We start from the raw sequence: 23,094 nt of genomic DNA on the forward strand, positions 1-23,094 counted from the left end.
ACAATTTGTAAAATCCTGTTATAATTATTTTTCTCTTTTTAGTATGGTGTTAAACACAGAAGATTGTACCCTACTGTATATGACCTGTATATGACGATTAAAGAATAAAAAGGTCATATACAGTAGGGTACAATCTTCTGTGTTTAACACCATACTAAAAAGAGAAAAATAATGATAGCTTCTCTCTTTCTACCCATCCCGAGGCATCAAGAAATTGTACCAGCTCGGATCATCTTTCGTGCGATGAAGATTTTGGACCTCCACTGAGACGAGGCCGACTCTGAGAATCCTGAGGCATCTAGAGATCTACCAGCTCCAGTTGGACTCTGCGATACTATAGAAGAGATGTGATCTTTTGCATAAATACAACATTTGTCAGACTGTATATTAATAATCACACCTCCAGTGTCACCCATATGAGGATGAGTTGCCCATTGAGTCTGGTTCCTCTCAAGGTTTCTTCCTTACCGTCTAAGGGAGTTTTTCCTTGCCACTGCTGCCTGAGTCACCTCAGACTGGCTCATTGTGGATAAATACAAACACATCTAAATATATCTAATATTAATCTCAAATTTTGTATTCTATTAATCTTTATATGTCAATTGTAAAAAGCACTATACTGTACAAATAAACTTGAATTGAATTGAATTGTTTTATATGAAAAGCACAGGATTCTTCTTTTAAGCTACTCCTTGTGAAGACACATGGAATTTCTTTCTATGGTAACTGCATTAATATTTAATGAATGTCAATCGTAGAGTGCTTTGATCGATGCATCTTGGCCCAAATCTGTAATAATTAGAAAAAATTCTAACTTTAACTCTAAACTTATTTAACATATGCCTCTAAACCTGAGATCAGAATCTGTATATTCACACATAATAATTTCTAGAACAGAATCGAACGACTCAGTAAAAGCCTAATTACAGTATCGTTGATGATATTACATTGTTATAAATCCATACACCTTCAAGCAACCCGTGATGTATATCTTTAGAATGTTTTATTGGAAAACAGTAAGCCGAAACTCCTCACTTAACTATGCACTAATGACTGCAGAGCTAAAATCTTTAAGCTAAAAGAATTTCAGACAACACCGTTTATAGCACATTTATATCCAGGCAATAAAATAATAACCAAATTAATTCCAAACACACTGCCACACAGAGTGAAATTACAAATGGGTTAATTGAGGAGACACTGAGGACCTTGAGCTCATGTAAAGTAGCAAAAGAAACATGACACAGATAGGGTGCAGACTGTCCAGGAAAAAAAAACAGACTGTTATCAGAAAATAATGTTGTCTAGGCCAATGCTTTGTCCACAGATATCAGAGAATGAAGTAAAACTATGAAAGAAAAAAACCCCAAACTGCCAGTTTAAACTATCCAGATTAAATGTGACATTTGTATAACAAACCTGGTATAATTCTTATGCTTAATGGTTAAGAAGAGGAAAATTCACCACTACCCACTACACAGCACTGACTCTTTCTCCAACACCCACTACCTCAACTGACTCTTTACACAGCACTGACACTTTCTACAAAACCATGACCTCAACTGACTCTTTACACAGCACTGACTCTTTCTACAAAACCACTACCTCATCTGACTCTTTACACAGCACTGACTCTTTCTACAACACCCACTACCTCAACTGACTCTTTACACAGCACTGACTCTTTCTACAAAACCACAACCTCATCTGACTCTTTACACAGCACTGACTCTTTCTACAACTCACTACCTCAACTGACTCTTTACACAGCACTGACTCTTTCTACAACACCCACTACCTCAACTGACTCTTTACACAGCACTGACTCTTTCAACAACACCCACTACCTCAACTGACTCTTTACACAGCACTGACTCTTTCTACAACACCCACTACCTCAACTGACTCTTTACACAGCACTGACACTTTCTACAAAACCATGACCTCAACTGACTCTTTACACAGCACTGACTCTTTCTACAAAACCACAGCCTCATCTGACTCTTTACACAGCACTGACTCTTTCTACAACACTCACTACCTCAACTGACTCTTTACACAGCACTGACTCTTTCTACAACACCCACTACCTCAACTGACTCTTTACACAGCACTGACTCTTTCTACAACACCCACTACCTCAACTGACTCTTTACACATCACTGACTCTTTCTACAACACCCAATACCTCAACCTACAAAGCCAAAAATGGACCAGCTCCCTCTTACCTCAAAGCCCTCATCACTCCGTGCACTGCACCCCGCACCCTCCGATCTACCAGCACTGCTCGACTGGTTCCACCATCTCTCAGGGTAAGAGACAAGCATACTACAAGACTCTTCTCTGTCTGGGAGTCACTGGCTATTTTCAAGCGGCGGTTGAAGACCTACTTATTCAGGAAACACTTCAACTAGCACTTCTTTCCTTATCTTTTGCATTTAAAAAAAAAAAAAAAAAAAAAAAAAAGCACAGCTTGACTAGCCATCTTCTTGAACAGCCTGGTTGTGATCGTTAAAATTTGAATTGAATTGAACTGAATTGAATAGAAGTATTACAATTACCACATATACACACCTAGGGCAATATAGCATTGCCAATCAACAGTGTTTTGTGAGAGGGGAGGAAACTGGAGAACCATGCAGTAAGCCACAGAAACATACAATACCTGTTGCACCATTGTGTCAATATCACTTTAAACAGGCAGTCTATATAGCTACGTAAATATAAACCAGATAGATGGTGTTCATCTTGAAAAGCGTTGATAGTGGCTTGACAACGCCAGCTTGAAAGTTCAAAACTGCTTCATAAGCTTCCTAAGAAAGAAAGAAAGAAAGAAACTGGTAAAAAAAAAAAAAAAAAAATAGATGACAAATAGAGTGCAAAAAGTGAGTAGGTACAAAGTGGGATGAAGTAAGAGAGTGTTATTAGTAGAAAGACAGAATGAGTGAGATATACAGATAGATTTATAGACTGATGGATGGAACATCATGAAGGTGTTAATTAATACAGTGACATTAAGAAGAAGGTCTTAGTGCCCAGGTATAAGTGTCCATGGTGTCCCCCTATTGTGCCCCTGTGATAGGCTACAGGTACCACGTGACCCTGTAAATAATAAGAACAGAACAAGGATGGAAGGATGAACGGATACCTGAAACATACCCGTGTATTCACGAGGCTCATTTTCACTATCTGTACGTTAAATTGCCATCTACTTTACAAGACAGTAAGTTTCAACACTCGGCTGCACAGTTATATCACTTGTTCTGTACTGTCTCTGAGCTGTAAAAGTGTTCGGCGCGTGACGTCACGGGCTGGGATAGGCTGGTCACGTGGTGTGAGTTTCCAAACCGCTGGGTTCAGGAAAAAAACTGCGAAGGCGCAAAAAAGTACATAAATGTAGCTTGAGAGCGAAAAGGTAGGAGAGTTTACGTTTCGTTTCGTACTCTGGTTAACATTAGAAATGTCTTTGACTCTATTGTTTTAGTTAATATCTCTGGAATAGACCTGTTAGTCAACACTACTCACTGCTACCTGGTAACTTGTTTATTATGGCGCGTGCAGCATGATGACCCTAACAAGTATGGCTTTATTACTACACAACCATGTTTATTATTGCTATTTGCATGCATTTGGTTTCCCTTTTAATCGTTGTTTATGTGATTAACAGTGTAACCTGCATTGCTGAATTCAAGGAGCAAAAGGGCAGTTCCACTTACTTCAGCAATAACATGTAGGCAAGCTGTCTCACCTACCCATATATATCATTATCAGTGTCACCTGGTCTATGTTCAGCTTTTTTTGTAATTCATTTGGTCTTTTTTTGTGCGAGGACATTGTGTTTGGAAGTTTAGGAGACTCCCGAAACTTGATATTTTATAGCTTTATAACAGTTTTTTGTCCTTACAGGTCTGTATGTTAATTAATGTGAGTCAGTATATTATGGTCATGGTATGTGTGAGAGAGTGTGTGAAAGATAGATAGATAGATAGATAGATAGATAGATAGATACTACCAAAGTTTAGAAAAATAATAATTCCGTTTAGTCTATTTTAACATGTAAATTGGACTTAGTTAACGAGATATAATGGTAAATAATCTCTTAAAACTAAATACATACTTAAAAATATTAGATCCCATATAACTAGAAAATGCCTGCTTTCTGCTTTGGTGAATGGATTTGGTGAATTTAGTTTAGATCAAAAATCTGCCTTCACCGTATACCTTGAAGCCGAGCTCAGGCACCCCAGACTTTTTCTCCGCAAATGAGCGACAGGGTTTGGTTACAGTAGTATCAGAGCTGTGTTCATGTTACACAGCTTGACTATCCATCTACTTGAACAGCCCCGTCTACAGGATTGTCTTACTGCTGATCCTCAGCTCTTATTCGTTAATACTCATTAGATCGTGTGGACACTGTATATATAGTGTTTTATTTCCCGACATCCCAAGATCCCTTATCATGCCTTGATCTGACTTTTAGAAGCGACACACGGGAAATAAAACAAATGATCATAAAATAATGCAAAGTGAAGTTCTCTTTTCTATATAGAGGAACTTACTTCTAAAGAGTTTTTGAACTTCCCTTCAACACACTAAATACACAGTCACAGATTAGCAGTTATAAACCTGAGCATTTGAGGATCTATTGAAGGTTGTATTTTACTCCACTGCCACCCGGTTACCTCTGTTTTATCCTGGTGTCTTTTATGTCTAATCCATTATCTTTTCCCTCGTGAACTTTGAATTATGAGCAAGTTTCAACTTCCTGTCTGGGGATTTGTAAAGCATGCTTGAAGTAAATCTTTATTACGTCTTTCCAAATAAGAGTGTGTGGCATGTTGTCAGCGGTTAACTGAAAAAACAAATAAACACCAGTAATTTTCAGTGCTAAGCATTACTGAGTATAATAGGTTAAGGTAACTAATGAATATTGTTCTTAACGTAATCCAGCCTTGCTATTCTTGTTGTTTTCATGGGATTTCTTTTAAAATACCTCACAGAACTACTCATCATGAGCACATGTAAACTACAATTGTCAAAAGATGTAAATAAAATGCCAGAAACACAGTTACTGTGGGAGAAATCTGTTTAAACTTTAGCTGGAGTAAAATGATCCATCCTTTCATCTTTCTTGTGTCATTTTTATTTCTTATTATGTCTAATTTTCTTTGTTCACTAATTTTATGTCTGTCTAGGTCAAACTGCATTTCCGATGTCCTCTAGTGGTGGTTCTCCTGGCCGCTTTGGGCGTGCCCGAAATGCACCTCACTATAAAGATGAACCTCTAGGCTCATTACAGAAGAGTAATGGCCTTTCTAGTTTGCAACATCAGAGATCATCGGATTTGGCTCTGAGCTTAGACCCTCTCCCTCCTCCTCCTCTCCCTGACGAGCCTCCGATTGGGCCGGAGTCCGACCTTGGCGATAGTGAAAACGGTGAAAATCCATCAGTTGACCTCAAACCTGTCCACCGCTTTATTCCTGACTCCTGGAAGAACTTTTTTAGTGGAAGCAACAGAAGCAGCAATAGCTCAGCGCCTGTATCCAGTAATTTGAACACCACAACAAAGGGCATTAGATGCTCTCCACCTCATTCGCCTTCAGGCTCAGGGTCATATCATGATAAGTTCGGAGGCTCTGGAGGCAGCTACCATTCCCACAAAGAGCGTGAAGCTATGTTAGGAGAGAATCCAGACTCGATGGATGGTCGCACTGCACATACCACTGCACACACCACTCTGACTTACAGTGAAAGAGTTGAGGATTACCACCAGCGTTATGCCTACATGAAGTCCTGGTCAGGGCTGCTAAGAATTCTTGGTTGCATCGAGTTGCTTTTAGGGGCAGCTGTTTTTGCCTGTGTCTGTGCATACATTCACAAAGACAATGAGTGGTACAATATGTTTGGTTACTCGCAGCCCCAAATGTACGGCGGATATGGAGGTGCGTATGGCATGTATGGAGACACTTATTACACAGGGCCCAAGACACCTTTTGTCCTTGTTGTGGCCGGCCTGGCATGGATAGTGACCGTGATCATACTGGTGATGGGCTTGACCATGTACTACCGTGCAATCCTTTTAGATTCAAACTGGTGGCCTCTTACAGAATTTGCGATCAACCTGGTGCTTGCTATACTTTACATGGCTGCTGGTATTGTGTATGTAAGGGACACGACGCGAGGCGGACTTTGCTATTACCCTGTTTTCAACAATGGCATTAACGCGGCTTTCTGCCGCGTTGAAGCTGGGCAAACGGCAGCTATCATTTTTCTCTTTGTGGCCATGCTGGTGTACCTGATAGGAGCCATTGTGTGCCTGAAACTATGGAGACACGAAGCCGCACGGCGCTACAAAGAGAAGTACGGCCATGAGGTGAGACTGTTGGCTCTGGGGTACACTATTTGGTTTGTGAACACCTGACCATCACACGTATACGTAGAAAAAGTATCTATAGCTGTCTTTTACACGTGTAATACACAAATTGTACAGTCCTTAGGATACAACATAGCTCATTTTATACACATGAGCAATTGAGGGTTAAGGGCCTTGATCAGGGGCCCAGCAGTGGCGGCTTGGCGGACCTGGGATTAAAACTAACAACCTTCCGGTTCGTGGTCCAACACCGTAAGCACTAGGCTATAATCCCAACTAGCGCAAAAAAATACTCAGGCATTGTAATCCTGGTACTAACGGCATCTAGTGAACTGCTGGTGTTTAGATGATACAAAAGGCTATCTTCCAGTGGAATCTAATAATCTGGAAATCTCTATCTGTGATTTCTGTATAAATCTTTATTCATCTAACCATCCTCCTCACTGTGCATGCGGGCAAAATAGACTTGTGTTAACATTTGTAATTAAGTTTCATTCATTTGTTCAGTCACTTTTACTCATGTAACACCATTATGACTAAACATTTGGTGCGGGCACATCATATTTTCAGGTTTTTGAAATATTAAACATTAAAAAAAACAGAATTCCTTAGTTTGTGGAAATCTACAGTACGTACAAAGAGACCGATGACTGTGGACTTCGATTGATCAGAGAAGATTGTTAATTTGATACAAATTTAGTGTGAAACTCGTCAGTACCAATACACAGTAATGTCTTTATATGAGGAAGTCAAATTTCAGCCATTCTTTGCATTTTAGTGACATCACCATAGTGCTGGTTTACAAGGTCACTAGTTGAAGAAGAAGGTAGAGCTTTACAGTTTATTGCTTGGCTTCCTGTGTAATCTTATCAGCACCTGTGATGTAGACTTTCATCCTCATTCTCATTCATTCTCATGTTCTTCCCCAGATGCAGACAGATTTCCCTGTGACTCAGTCTATGGTAAGTAATACTTACCTTCTCGCTTCTGAGCATCATCTTTTCCTGGTGATCACCTAGAATCTTTTTGTTTCTTGTTTGAATCTTCCCTCTGGTAGGTAAGACCGAGGATCTCTGAGCCTGTCCTAATCTCCTCTACTGCACCTGTTCAGACAGACGCTTCTGCACCTTCCAAGGCAAAAGTGGTTAAAGGACATATACCACCTGGACACATTCCCAAACCTGTGATTGTTCCTGACTACTTATCGTGTGTACTTTTTACTTTGTACTCTCTAATACGTGCGTACATGCCTGTGTGTGTGTGTGTTTCAGAGATGGGGGACTCGAGTCATATGACTTGACTCGAGTCAGACTTAAGGCGCAAAATTTGAGACTTGAGACTTGCTTGACAAATATTAAAAAAAGACTCGACTTGACTTTGACTTGACATTCGTGACTTGAGACTTACTTGTGACTTGCACATGTGTGACTTACTCCCATCTCTGGTGTGTTTGGATTTGAACTGTGTGTTTTTTGTTACTTTGCAGTAAATACCCAGCAATTCACACTGACGAAGAGCGGGACCAGTACAAAGCTGTCTTTAATGACCAGTACTCTGAGTATAAAGAGCTGCACACAGAGGTTCATGCAACACTGAAAAAGTTTGATGAGTTGGATATCATGATGCGCAACCTGCCTCGAAACCTGTCCAGTCAGGAGGTCTGTCATTGTCTAATAATTCTCCTTGCATTGTGTTTTTTTTTTTTTTTATTTTTTTTATTTTTTTTTTTTGTAAGAACACTTGAAGTAGATTTATATTTAATACAAATGACACGAAAAGCCCGAAATATTTTTCTGCTTGTTGCATACTTTGACCCAATTTAGCAGGACGTAATATATTTCCTTAAAAACAAAATGGACAAAAAGTTTCTGTTCCTAATCAGATAAGAGCTGTCAAAATGTCTGCAGTGAAATGCAAACTTCTCCTGTAAACATATAAAAATGCTATAACCTCTGAGTTGATGTATGTACAAAAGGAAAAAGCATATTTTAGGTTTCAGGGCAGTGGTGGCTCAATCAGTTAAAGCTCTGGGTTGTTGTTCAGAAGGTCAGGGTTCAAGCCCAGGCACTGACAAGCTGCTACTGCTGGGTCATTGAGCAAACTTGCCCTGAGGATTCTGTATCATGGCTGACCCAGTGCTCTGACCCCAACCTGGGATATGCACAGAAAACCAATTTCCGTGTGCTATAATATGACAGATAAAGGCTTCTTCTTCTTCTAAAATTTCACCAAAACACATCTTATGACAAATTTCTTTATTTTAATTGAAATATTAACCTGTTCTATATATCTTCTGTACACACACACACACACACACACAAAAGCAAACTGAAACCAATGTATCTGTTCCTTCAGGAATACGACCGCACAAACCGAATCCTTCAGGCATATCAGCAAAAGAAAAATGTAAGTTCAATGCATTTTTACACAGCAATCCTAATTCCTGTTTACTGGGTGTACAGTGCTATTCGCTGGTCTGCGTAGGTTTTCGTCACAGAAGCATGAAGGAGGAAAGAGGGGTGGGAGGGAAAGGGCCAGGCTCAATTGTTTTTCCGGAAAGGAAATACCAGTTGACTCTTCAGACAAAGGGGGGGGATTTTTATTTTATTTTTATTTTTAATTCCTTAAATACAAACAAACTTAAATATTAAATTGCCTGGATGTCTAATGCACAAAAAAACAAAAACTATAAAAGTAAAAAATAACTACAACTGCATAAGCATTTATAAAATATTATATTATATTATATGATAATGTTTATAGACATCATGATCTGATATTCAATTGCTTAAGCCATCATTTGTTTAAAATATACATTAACGTTTCACTTGTTTTAAACCTTCTTCTTTTTAATATGAATAATTAATGTTAACAAATCGATTTTAGTATGAATCCTAGAAAATCCCTGTGTGTGGATCTTTGCAGTTTGCCTATGGATCAGTATGGATAATAAACTGTTTACTTGTTTGTCTTGCTTTTATTTTACTTTTTTTAATTAAAGGATCCTTCATTTCTTGAGAAAAAGGAACGATGCGAATACCTCAAAAACAAACTCTCTCACATCAAGCATCGCATTCAAGAATACGATAAGGTCATGACATGGAATGATGGCTACAGATGAATGTTTTCCTGACTTCCTGACATTACATGCTGGAAAGGTCCTTCATTTCCTTGTAATACTGCACAAACCAGCCATAAAATATGAAATGATCCAAGACTTCAGACAATTAAGCCAAAGGAAAGTCTGAACGTAATTTATGAATATTTGCATAAATGCAGTATTGAATGGGGGGAAACCGTAGCTATGATATTAGGTCATTCATTTCCTCCTTTTGGTTTTATTAGTCTCATCTTGTTTATAACTACTGTTTGATTTGTGATGTTCTTTAAAATAGTTTCCACACTGTGACTTGTTTGACTGTTAAATTCGGAAATGTGTGTTGTTAATTTCCTATAAAAAAAAAGCACTTATGTTTTTATATTCAAATGTTTTTGGTTATTGTCCAGGTATGTTCAGTTCCGAATACACAATTTCGTTGTGTACACATATATAGACAGAGTGGATATACATTTATTTATGCACTGAATGACATTCATACAAAAAAGTTTTACTCTTTCTGTTCTGCAGGTTTTAATGTGGAATGTATTAACAGTATTTCCTAAAACTTTTTGTTCATTAAAAAAAGCAAACAAACTTAAGTGTATAGATTTGATTATTATTGATTGTTTATAAAGCATATACAGTGGGGGAAAAAAGTATTTAGTCAACCAATTGTGCAAGTTCTCCCACTTAAAAAGATGAGAGAGGCCTGTAATTTTCATCATAGGTACACTTCAACTATGAGAGACAAAATGAGAAAAAAAAATCCAGAAAATCACATTGTCTGATTTTTAAAGAATTTATTTGCAAATTATTGTGAAAAATAAGTATTTGGTCAATAACAAAAGTTCATCTCAATGCTTTGTTATATACACTTTGTTGGCAATGACAGAGGTCAAACATTTTCTGTAAGTCTCCAGGTTTTTACACACTGTTGCTGGTAGTTTGGCCTATTCCTCCATGCAGATCTCCTCAACACGGATTTTCATCTCCCTCCAAAGATTTTCTATAGGGTTGAGATCTGGAGACTGGCTAGGCCACTCCAGGACCTTGAAATGTTTCTTACGAAGCCAGACCTTCATTGCCCAGGCAGTGTGTTTGGGATCATGGTCATGCTGAAAGACCCAGCCACGTTTCATCTTCAATGCCCTTGTTGATGGATGGAGGTTTTTACTCAAAATCTCACGATACATGACCCCATTCATTCTTTCCTTTACACGGATCAGTCAATGTTTGCACCCCCATGCTTCACAGTAGGTATGGTGTTCTTAGGATGCAACTCTTAGCATTCTTTCTCCTCCAAACACGACAAGTTGAGTTTTTACCAAAAAGTTCTATTTTGGATTCATCTGACCATGTGACATTCTCCCAATCCTCAATTCAATTCAATTCAAGTTTATTTGTATAGCGCTTTTTACAATGGACATTGTCACAAAGCAGCTTTACAGAACATAAACATAAAACAAAAGATAAACATAAGGAGAAGTATAAAGAATTAATATAATAAAAATTCAAGATATATACAGTTCACAGTGTGTATGTATGTATGTATGTGTGTATGTGTATTTGTCCCCAATGAGCAAGTCTGAGGGCTCAGGCAACAGTGGCAAGGAAAAACTCCCTTAGATTGGTAAAGGAAGAAACCTTGAGAGGAACCAGACTCATGGGGAACCCATCCTCATATGGGTGACACTAGATGGTGTGGTTACAAATATACAAGTATCACAGAGTCCAACTGGAGCCGGTAGATCTGTAGATGTCTCAGGGTTCTCACAGAGTCAGCCTTGTCTCAGTGGAGGTCCAGAAATTTCAACGCACGGAAGACGATCTTAGCATGGGTGTCTCGGCATGGGTAGAAAAAGAGAAGAGAAGAGCAGTGCAGAGGGATTAACATATCTGCTGTTCATAAGAATGTGCAAGTCTAGTGTGATGGTGCACAATATTTATTTATGGGATGTATTATGTGTGTGTACGCCTGACTAAAGAGATGAGTTTTCAATCTACATTTAAACTGTGAAAGTGTGTCTGAGCCCCGAACACTATCAGGAAGACTATTCCAAAGTTTGGGAGCTAAATAAGAGAACGCTCTTCCGCCTTTAGTAGACTTAGATATTCTGGGGACTACCAGAAGTCCTGAGTTTTGTGATCTCAGAGAGCGTGAAGGATTGTAACGTGTTAGAAGACTAGTTAGATACATGGGAGCTAAACCATTAAGAGCCTTGTACGTAAGTAGCAGCAGTTTGTAATCAATTCTAAACTTAACAGGTAGCCAGTGTAGAGATGATAAAATTGGGGTTATATGGTCATACTTTCTTGTCCTAGTGAGAACTCTGGCTGCTGCATTTTGGACTAACTGTAGCCTATTTATTAAAGATGCAGGACAACCACCTAGTAATGCATTACAATAGTCCAGTCTAGAGGTCATGAAAGCGTGAACTAGCTTCTCAGCATCAGATACAGACAGGATGTTTCTCAGCTTGGCAATATTTCTGAGGTGGAAGAAAGCTGTTTTTGTGGTTTGCGCGACGTGATTTTCAAAAGACAAGTTACTGTCTAATATAACACCCAGGTCTTTCACTGTCGAGCTACTAGTAACAGTACATCCCTCTAAATGGAAATTAAGTTGTGAGAGTTTCTGTGTACTAGTTTTTGGGCCTATAAGTAGTGTTTCTGTCTTATCAGAGTTTAACAACAGAAAGTTACAGCTCATCCAGTCTTTTATCTCTCTAAGGCATTGAGTTAATTTCGACAATTTAGTTATTTCATCTGGTTTTGAGGAGATGTATAACTGTGTGTCGTCGGCATAGCAATGGAAGCTAATCCCATGTCTTCTAATAATGTTCCCTAATGGAAGCATGTATATCGAGAAAAGCAGAGGTCCTAGAACTGATCCTTGAGGGACCCCATAATTAACTGGTAATAAGCTGGAGGAAATCAATGGAAGAATCCTCTTCTGGATCATCCAAATGCTCTCTAGCAAACTTCAGACGGGCCCGGACATGTACTGGCTTAAGCAGGGGGACACGTCTGGCACTGCAGGATTTGAGTCCCTGGAGGCGTAGTGTGTTACTGATGGTAGCCTTTGTTACTTTGATCCCAGCTCTCCGCAGGTCATTCCCTAGGTCCCCACAGGTGGTTCTGGGATTTTTGCTTACCGTTATTGTGATCATTTTGACCCCACGGGGTGAGATCTTGCGTAGAGCCCCAGATCGAGGGAGATTATCAGTGGTCTTATATGTCGTCCATTTTCTAATAACTGCACCCACAGCTGATTTCTTCACACCAAGCTGCTTACCTATTGCAGATTCAGTCTTCCTAGCCTGGTGCAGGTCTACAATTTTGTTTCTGGTGTCCTTTGACAGCGCTTTGGTCTTGGTCATAGTGGAGTTTGGAGTCTGACTGTTTAAGGTTGTGGACAGATGTCTGATACTGACAACGAGTTCAAACAGGTGCCATTAATACAGGAGTGGAGAACAGATGAGACTCTTAAAGAAGAAGTTACAGGTCTGTGAGAGCCAGAAATCTTGCTTTTTTGTAGGTGACCAAATACTGATTTTACCGAGGAATTTACCAATTAATTCATTAAAAATCCTACAATGTGATTTCCTGGATTCTTTCCCCCATTCTGTCTCTCATAGGTGAAGTGTACCTATGATGAAAATTACAGGCCTCTCTCATCCTTTTAAGTGGGAGAACTTGCAGAATTGGTTGCTGACTAAATACTTTTTTTGCCCAACTGTATACAGCGACACATTACTAGGAACTAAATGCATTACACTTTATTAGGAACACCTGTACACCCACACATTCAGTTATCTAATCAGCCAATCATGTGGCAGGAAATTCAAAAAATCTGACTTAGTCTTTTTCCTGTCTCAACTGTCCATTATCTGTGATTCTGTGACCATGCTTGTTTCAGATTCTTGTTTAGATTACATGAATAGACAGGTTTTAGGATTTGAGGCTGCCTTTATCTCCAAGATGTTTGGAACAACCTACCTGCTGAGTTCCTTAAATACTGTGCAAGTGTACCTTGAAGAATTGATGATGGTCATACCAAATTTGCTTTGGATCTTCTGTCCATCTACTTTCCATTTTGTTAATTGAAATAAACTATTAACACTTTCTATATTGGACAGCATTCTTACTTTACTGCATTGTATTTGATTAATCTGTTAAAGAAATAAGTATTTTACTTATTCATAACTGTGTAGTGCTATATATATGTGGACCAATCACATATCAGGAGTTAAGGTCATTTTCTCTCAGGCCTGAAACTATATTTGTGTGGGTTTTTTTTTCTAACCTTTAACATGTTGTTTACTGATATTTATATTTCTGGCATTTAGCAGACACCCTTACCCAGAGTGACCTACATTTTTATTTCAATTTATACAACTGAGCAATTGAGGGTTAAGGGCCTTGCTCAGGAGCCCAGCAGTGGAACCTTGCTGTACCTGGGACTTAAACTCACAACCTTCTGATCAGTAGTCCAACACCTTAACAGGGCTCTCAAGTGTCACACATTGAGCCTGACAGTCACTCATTTGGGTCTTTTGTCATGCTCTCCCACCACACATTGTATTTCTCACACAGAAAAACGTACTATTTATCATATATTTAATATGCTGCAGTGCCCAAAATGTATCTGTCCGCACCGCTCTCTCTATGGAATCAAGCGCGTCTCCCCTGGAGTTCTTAGTCGAGCCTGACACTTATCAGCCAATCAAATAAATGAGGCTACACAATAGCCAATCAGAAAATAGCACTATTGTATCTGGGTAAGATTTAACGCAACAACCAATGAAAAAAAACGCATCACTTTGAGCACAGAGTAAGTCATAATCTCCTGTTGTAATGTTACAACAAATTCACAACTTGTTTGACACAAACAATGACATTTGGACTGCTGTTAGAGATGTTTCCCAGATAATCAGCATCAGTTTTTCACGAGTGTCTGTAATTTAGCCAACATTTTTACAGCCGGTTCACTGACAACACCAGCTCAGAACAAGTGGTCTAGGCCAGCGGTTCTCAAACTGGGGGCCCTGAGATGGTGCCAGGGGGCCCCGGTTTTATGACATTGTATAAAATAATGAATTTATCATAAATTCTGTGTAATTAAATCTCAGAAAAATAAGGCTACTCCCATTGTTGTGTTTGGGTGAAGGGTTGGAGATGTCACTCTTGCCTGTCTTCAAAACTTGAGAGCCCTGCCTTAACCCCACTAGGCTACCACACACACACACACACACACACACACACACACACACACACACACACACACACACACACACACACACACACACACACACACATATATATAGGGGGGCACGGTGGCTTAGTGGTTAGCACGTTCGCCTCACACCTCCAGGGTCGGGGTTCGATTCCCGCCTCCACCTTGTGTGTGTGGAGTTTGCATGTTCTCCCCGTGCCTCGGGGGTTTCCTCCGGGTACTCCGGTTTCCTCCCCCGGTCCAAAGACATGCATGGTAGGTTGATTGGCATCTCTGGAAAATTGTCCCTAGTGTGTGATTGTGCGAGTGAATGAGTGTGTGTGTGCCCTGCGATGGGTTGGCACTCCGTCCAGGGTGTATCCTGCCTTGATGCCCGATGACGCCTGAGATAGGCACAGGCTCCCCGTGACCCGAGGTAGTTCGGATAAGCGGTAGAAGATGAATGAATGAATATATATATGTATATATATATATATATATATATATATATATATATACACACACACACACACACACTGTATAAAGGCTTATATATTACTGACAAATAAAGGCTTCTTCTTTTATATGCCAGTTTGGAGTATACTGCTGTCTGTTAATTTGAGCAGGTTTGTTATGACTACAAGTCTGGACTTGTGAGACTGCTTGACATTCTACATCTAGTTTGACAGCCTGAGGGTTTGAGGGAACAGTGTATATATAAATATAGATCTATATATATATATATGTATGTGTATATATATATATATATATATATATATATATATATGTATATATATATATATATATATATATATATATATATATATATATATACACATACATACACATATATATATATATATATATATGACAGGAAAAGCACCTTCGTTTCTGAGATTGTAGTAAATAAACTTATTTATTTATTATTATTGATAAGATTCTTTTTTCCCTTGTATTTTTGTGTTCTTTTTTTTTAAATAAATATATTTAAAAAAATAATAAAAAAGGCTAACCCTGGTTTATGTTTAAGTCATTTTGATAAAAGTGCTAGTGTTCATGACAAGAGTTTCCTTCATCTTGAGTTCAGCTAGAAAACTCACCTGTCACCGCTCGTGGTTAAAAGAGCCAATCAGACAAGCCCTACGGCTTCTGGCGTCATTCCAGGCTGTGTGTGGGCGGAGCTTAGATTACCTTCACAGCGGCGCAAAAGCTATCAGTGAGTTTCCTATTAGCGTGAGGAGGAGCGTTCAGTAAACAACAGGTGCGTTTCTTTTACCTTTGTCTTTATACCAACATTGTTATTGGTGTTCCAGCTCATATTCTGTACGTTATACTCTAAAATATTCTTTTTTTTTGTGCGTCCCGGAGGCTTTAGTCTTCAAAAACATTGTGTATTAAACGTATTAAACACGTTTTTTTAGCCTTCAATGGAATTTATTTGTTGTTGTTTTTTTCCGGGTCTGTTTGGGTTACAATTTATAACGAACATACTTCTAGTTTACTTTATTTAATGAAATCACACAAGTAGTCGAGATTGAATTGAGTTGAATCGAATTTTTACAGATTTCTATTCTACTGCAGAGTAAACAATGTCTTTCCATCCGAATGGGAGTCCACCTCCCTATGAGTCCGAACATGAATAGTAAGTGCATATAACTTTTAATATACTTGGTTTACACCCAGGGATTGATTTTATTTATTTGTTTGTTTGTTTGTTTGTTTGTTTGTTTGTTTAGATTTTGTTGATTTCTTACGTACCTGATTTTTGACGTTGTGTGTTTAATAGTTTCTGGTTTAGGCCTTTTGTAGTCAAATCCAATGAATACATTGAAGTGACTCTTTGTTTCTTAAAAAAATGTTCGATTTCACCACCCACAGTGACATTGTACCACAACCTGCACACTCCTATTATGCGGATGATGAGATCCAACACTTCCATCGGTGGAACTCGCCACCAGGTATCATCAAAATCATGTCGGTCATCTGCATCTTCCTGGCTGTCGGGGTTTTTGCATGTGTGGCGTCCACTTTAGCCTGGGACACCTCTGGAAGTGTGACAGGATTTTCAGGCGCCTACGGTGGAGGTGGAGGCGGAGGCTATGGTGGAGGCTACGGTGGAGGCTACGCTGGAAACTACGGTGGCACTTCCTTCGGTGGAGGTTTTGGGGGTGGACAATTTGCCTATGGCATTTTGGGCTCACAAAACGATCCGAGACAAGCAAAGGCATTTATGATTACAATGGCCATCATTACCTTTCTAAGTGTGATGGCCATCTTTATCATGCTCGTCTCCCATCAGCACTTTGCACAAAGCCGGAAGTTCTTTCTGATTGTCATCATTGTTACAGCCATCCTGGCTCTGTTCATGCTTGTGGCCACAATAGTTTACTTGGTTGCAGTAAACCCCATGGCACAAGCATCAGGCTCTGTGCAGTATTACCAGGTTCAGTCCCTGTGTGCCCAGTACCAGGGTTATCAGCCTACAGAGCTAATGGTCAACCAGTACCTGTATCATTACTGTGTGGTGGATCCACAGGAGGTGAGCATGTTGCTTGGCTGTAGTTTCTCTTTGAACCTAATTAAACTAAAACAGCTTATTGTTTTGGAATGTGTAACTGAATACATCAACCAATTTTGCCAGAATCAATATTTTTTTACAGTACTAATATTCACATTTACTTTAACTTTAAATCTGACCTCCACTTTTGCAGGCAGTCGCCATTGTCTTTGGCTTCCTGATCCTCGCTTGCCTTATTATCATCATGGTTTTTGCCATTAAGACCCGCCAGAAGATTAACGTTTTCGGGAAACAGAATATCCTATGGCACAAGGAGAAACCAGTTGAAGAGCTTAACCCACCTCAAGATGTAGAGGATTGGGTAATGGTTTTTTTTTCCCCCCAAAAAAAGAAAAACTATCTTGATACAGAAAAATGTTTAATTGTATTTGTTTTTTAAATCGTCATATGGTTTTTACTGTTAGATGGTTTTTAAATCTACTTGTAAGTCAAGACATTCTTATGTACAGTTGAATTGTTTAGAAATAAAACAGTCTATTCTTGTCTGTTTTTGAATCATGAGGCTAAGGTGAGAGTAGGAGGTCGCTTTAGTTTCTGTATTTTTTTTTAACACAATGAATTCAGTCTCAGCAGCTGAGGTAATTTCATTTGCTCTTAGCTAACATGATGCAGGTGGAAAGACTGGTTTGTCTGTAAAGTAGATGGAGGGGGAAGGGAAATGTCAGACCTGGTTTCTGGGTGTGGTTTGTATTACCAGTTTCACCGTGATGCTTTCTGGAACATGCTGAGAGATACAAGTTACTTAGTCACTAAAGCAACTCATTTATTTCTTTTGAAGTGTTTCTGTGACCTGATCGTTAAAAGACAGATTTAAAGGTTTAATATGACTTTTTTATGCCACACAGTACTTTTTGCATGAGTATTTGAATATTATATAATAAGTGTATGTGTTATTGTGTGTGTTTGTGCATATGGATGCGTGCTTGGGTGTGCACGTGTGCATGCTTCAGGTGCCTTTTTTATATATGAGAGTCCCAACTTGTATTTTACTGCACTGGCACAAAACCAAATATTCCAGGATTTGTGTTTTATCTTCATTTTGATGTATATCAGTCAATTCAAAGAAACTTTTCTGTTGTGGCTCTCTTTCTCCAGGTAAATAATGTTAACGGTGATGTAGACCTAGTAAATAGTGATTTTCCTCAGAAGTTTAGAGGTTCAATGGAATACCTGGATGACAACAGTACAAGCTATGACAAACCTCCTGTCAGTGAAAGCCTTGTGTAAGTATATTTCTTTCATATCTCCTGTTGTGCTTGCTTTTGTGCATGTCTCTGGTTGCTTATTTGTATGCACTTTAACAAAGAAATTAAATGAGGTGGCTGTATATCTCTGCCATTTAGTTGCGTAAATGAACAGCATTATGATGGATTGTGATTTTTCTTTTGTAGTTTTTTTTTTTTTTTAGGTTCTTATATATAGTACATAATGAATTAAAAGCAGAGCAAATGAGAGTGATAACTCTCTCTCTGAGATTCTATGGTTCTTCTGTGTTTTTTTTTACGTCTCATTAAGCCTCTCTGGTTCCCTTCTCTGTTTACGTTTTATTAGCGAGACATGAATTTCGACTTGCTCTCAATGCCCACTAAATTAGAAACACTTGCACATCCATCTGTTTATCTAATCAGCCAATCATTTAGCAGCAGCACAATGCAGAAAATCAGGTCAAGAGCTTCAAATACTATAACTCGTTTAGTCATTCTTAACAATCACACGGAGCAGAAAAGCATCTCGAGATGCACAAAACATCTCGTTTAGGTTTTCAGCTATAGTATGTGGTATGAAAGCTACAGTAAGTTAATTGTTATTTGTGTGTGCTTCAGTGGTGTGGAGCACAATATTCCAGTTCAGAATTCAGTTCCTTACTACAGCAGTTCAGAAGTGGGCAGCTCGGCAAGCAGGCCTAAGAAAAAGCGTGCAGGACGCCCCCGTCATACTGACGGTAAAGACTACGAAACGGACTACGGATCTTCTGGAGACGAACTTGATGATCATGATTTCTCCAAGTAAGCTAGCTTGTACACTAAGGCTACAATAAACAGGGCACAGGCACTTTGAAGGCAGGAAAAACAACCAAACTGAGGCAACTGTGTGCTGCTTTTTAGTTCCAAGTCCTGCTCTCTGCCTCCCAATGCAGTTATTTAACATGCCTTTTTCCCTCAGCATTTTAAAGCTTGATTCCTTAAGATGGGTTCTGCAGTTTACTAGATTTTTCAGTCATATGCCAGTCATATTAGGACATTAGGACAAAGGAAGCTGTTCCTTTCTTAATCTAAAACTCGGTAACTTAAAAATAAGCGTTGGGTTATAGAAGCTTTAATAATTTAGCTTGAACTTGCTTAGGAACAGTATGTTAGTACTTTTTTACTGCTAGTTCCAATCTACAAACTTTGATTCTTCACCGAATGCACAGTTATTGGTGTACACAGTGTATATGGTCAAAGTTAGTCGGACACTCGACAAATCACACCTGACCATACTGTTATAAAATTAAGATTCCCTCTGCTGCAATAATAATCTCCACTCTTCTGGGTGGACGCTCCATTAGATTTTGCAGTGTGGTTGTGAGGATATTTGCTCATTCAGCCACAATGGCATTCGCGGGTTTTGCCTCGAGTGCCAAGGTTACATCTGTTAATAATAAAAGGAGGTTTCAGAATCAGAAAAATTAACTTCTCTACCAAATAATCCCCTGCAAAAGGCTTCAGAGCGAAAGGTGACTGAGAGAACGGATCAGATATTCAGCTAGAATTACAATCTATGACTGACAAGCATTTCTTGTTGCCCAGATATGCCTTGTAAGACCAATTGATAATTTAAACAATTAATAGCTCTGAATGTCTGTGCTTGGTTCAAACCCAGGGTTTCACCTGTGAATAAATACTATGTTGTTTTGTTAAAGATAAACTGGCTAAAGCCTAGAGAGCTGTCTGTGATACATAACCAATACAAGAAGTTAGAATGTCCTGAAAAAGAACAAAACTACTACTTTGTCTTTTCCTACACTTTCAGAAGAGACTATATTGTAACTGCTATACTGCTCTGGCATTCTGAGCTTGTGCTAAATCAGTTTCAGAAAAGATTGCATGACAGTGTTTGCAGTAAATTCCACTGTCGCACATCACCACATGACTTTGTTTGTGCACAAACAGATAAAAATATATCAAGTCGATTCTCGCTTTCCTTGGCAGTTAGCCAAGGTTAAAAAAAGTTGCATAACTAAACGGTTACTATAACAAAACTGATGCATGTTAGTAATGAAAGAGTTTCCTGTCTGCAGAAAAAACCTTGAAGAGGCCACGTGCACTTTGTCAATAGGTCATTTTCTTTTTCCTTGAAAAGCCTTAGTTCTGTGATGTTTTATGTAGCTTTGTGTCTTTACGTAGCACCAGCATCAGGAGGAACGGTATTTCATTTCACTGTGTACTGCATCGACTACATACGGTCGAAATGCCAATAAAAGCCTATTGACTTGAGGTCATAAAACAATTTGTGTGCGGCAGTATTTATAGTACTATTGAAATGGCTGTAAACATGGCATAAGGATTCTTGTATAATTAAATCCCTGAAGCTCTCCTTCTGAACTGCTTGAACATCTTTGTAGGTAACGTGACTGTAACTCTCACCATCAGATCAACAACTTGAACCATTTACATTTTAATCTGTTACTGTTACTGATGTTACTGATGTTGATGATATAACCTTACATTAATGCTAACTTCCCATGATGACTAAAGGTCAAGACCTTTAAAATATCTTTCCCTCTCTGATAAAGCACTTATTAACCAGCAAGACACTAAAACATGTTAAACGCAACCAAATAATCGATTAAGAACGAGTCAAGGGAGAAATAAATCACCAGATGTCACAGTGACTAATAGGATTTTCCCCAAGGGGAAATACTGAAGGGAAGTTGGCATGGGTTGGTTAAGAATAATGATGAAACTCGAACCTGGCTCTAGGATCCTCTTGTGCTGGCGGTGTTTGCCGCATAAAAAAATAATTGGGGCAACGCTGTAACACAAAGAAAAGATTTCCTTTTCCATTTCTTTGGATTTTGACATGTTTATATTTCTGTTGGTTCAGTGAATTCCCCCCCATTGCTGATGACCATGAAAGGGAGAATTATAAGCACATATTTGACCAAGATCACCAAGAGTACAAGAGTCTGCAGGCCGAGCTGGATGAAATTAACAAGCGGCTTGCCGAGGTCGACCGCGAGCTTGACGAGCATCAGGAAGGATCTCCGCAGTACCAGGTAAATATCCGTACTACATTAAGCTAATACATTAAACTACATTAAGCTAATACAATCATTGCTGTTGGGTGTTTTAAAGCCAGGAGTGTTATAAGAAATAGGGATACATTTCGGATACTTGTTTTCTGACCTGTTATATTATACTGAAACAGGAGGCCATGGACGAATACAATGCACTGAAGGACAAAAAGCGGGTAAGAGTTCAAACATTTGAGAGACGCTAGTCCTGTTTTTTTTTTTTTTTCCTTTTTTCATTGAAACAATTATTGGACGGGATGATAATGGTGATGATAAAGAGACTTTAATGCTAGAACTGTAGATTAATTTGCCATTTTATTTACGTCTTTTATTCAAGAGCGTTGATTACCGGAGGAAGAAGAAGAAATGCAAGGACCTGAAGGCGAAGCTGAGCCACATCAAGCGGATGGTCAGTGATTACAACAGTAGAAGGTAAAAGAGACTCTGAAGAATCAGGCCAGACTCCGTCTGCTGTCTGGCATCTACACATGAAGTATGGGAGACGATCGCTCTTACTAGATAGCACGAAATTCAAGAGGATTTTCTATAAGCTTTTTTTTTTTTTTTTTTTTTTTAAACCTGAATTCTATGATAAACTCAGCTGTCTAATGATTTTTAGCTCTTCTTTGTTTGTAGTGGTGAAGAATTTTAAAGAGCCATGTATCACCTTTTTTTACCTGGTCACGTAAGCTGTACCAACTTCCTCTGTTAAGTTATTTATACATTATTCTGTCTGTTTTATTTTTTTCTTTTTTCCTTTGGGTGAAAATGGCCACAACGGCTTTGTGTTGTTATGGGACTGTAAGTGTTGTAACTTCATATCATTACATGTAAAATGTTTATCTGTAAATATACAATTGATCAGTTTACTGATTTTACTTTTTTTTTTAGATAAATAAACACTCTGTAAACAAATTGGATTTTACAGAATTTTTACATTGAAAAAATAAATGTTTTCTTCAACATTTTTTGCAGAAATACGGCTTGAGTTTCTCATTGTTTCACTCTAACAGAATGTTACCAAAAGAGCAACGCGTTTGTGTCCGTGCCCGTGTGTGTGCACGTCTGTGTCCGTGCCCGTGTGTGTGCACGTCTGTGTGTGTGCACGTCTGTGTCCGTGCCCGTGTGTGCACGTCTGTGTCCGTGCCCGTGTGTGCACGTCTGTGTCCGTGCCCGTGTGTGCACGTCTGTGTCCGTGCCCGTGTGTGCACGTCTGTGTCCGTGCCCGTGTGTGCACGTCTGTGTCCGTGCCCGTGTGTGCACGTCTGTGTCCGTGCCCGTGTGTGCACGTCTGTGTCCGTGCCCGTGTGTGCACGTCTGTGTCCGTGCCCGTGTGTGCACGTCTGTGTCCGTGCCCGTGTGTGCACGTCTGTGTCCGTGCCCGTGTGTGCACGTCTGTGTCCGTGCCCGTGTGTGCACGTCTGTGTCCGTGCCCGTGTGTGCACGTCTGTGTCCGTGCCCGTGTGTGCACGTCTGTGTCCGTGCCCGTGTGCGCTGTGTGTCCTGTCTTTGATGGACTAACTTCCCATCAAAGGCGTATTCTCAACTTTCG

The 23,094-nt window shown here is 39.2% G+C and overlaps 1 protein-coding gene across 1 annotated transcript; it reads left to right on the top strand.

The window, feature by feature from the left end:
- The first annotated feature begins 3,333 nt into the window (after positions 1–3,333).
- Positions 3,334–22,520, top strand: LOC132863675 (MARVEL domain-containing protein 2-like). The gene is made up of 16 exons (XM_060896620.1): positions 3,334–3,578; positions 3,668–3,730; positions 5,196–6,373; positions 7,303–7,335; positions 7,431–7,579; positions 7,860–8,031; positions 8,729–8,779; positions 9,375–9,483; positions 16,276–16,330; positions 16,567–17,227; positions 17,400–17,567; positions 18,362–18,489; positions 19,090–19,272; positions 21,353–21,524; positions 21,677–21,718; positions 21,880–22,520. Exons 3-16 carry the CDS (start codon positions 5,213–5,215, stop codon positions 21,976–21,978), a joined length of 3,183 nt encoding a protein of 1,060 aa, XP_060752603.1. The 5' UTR covers positions 3,334–3,578; positions 3,668–3,730; positions 5,196–5,212; the 3' UTR covers positions 21,979–22,520.
- The last annotated feature ends 574 nt before the right edge of the window (positions 22,521–23,094 follow it).

This window comes from Tachysurus vachellii, chromosome 20 (genome assembly GCF_030014155.1).
Source record: "Tachysurus vachellii isolate PV-2020 chromosome 20, HZAU_Pvac_v1, whole genome shotgun sequence".
Lineage (NCBI taxonomy): Eukaryota > Metazoa > Chordata > Actinopteri > Siluriformes > Bagridae > Tachysurus > Tachysurus vachellii.

Excerpts from the sequence above, each read along its gene's own strand:
- LOC132863675 (XM_060896620.1), top strand. The coding sequence starts at position 5,213 with ATGTCCTCTAGTGGTGGTTCTCCTGGCCGCTTTGGGCGTGCCCGAAAT. Across the intron at positions 8,032-8,728 it reads GAAACCTGTCCAGTCAGGAG|GAATACGACCGCACAAACCG; the intron begins GTCTGTCATTGT and ends CTGTTCCTTCAG. Across the intron at positions 16,331-16,566 it reads TATGAGTCCGAACATGAATA|TGACATTGTACCACAACCTG; the intron begins GTAAGTGCATAT and ends CACCACCCACAG.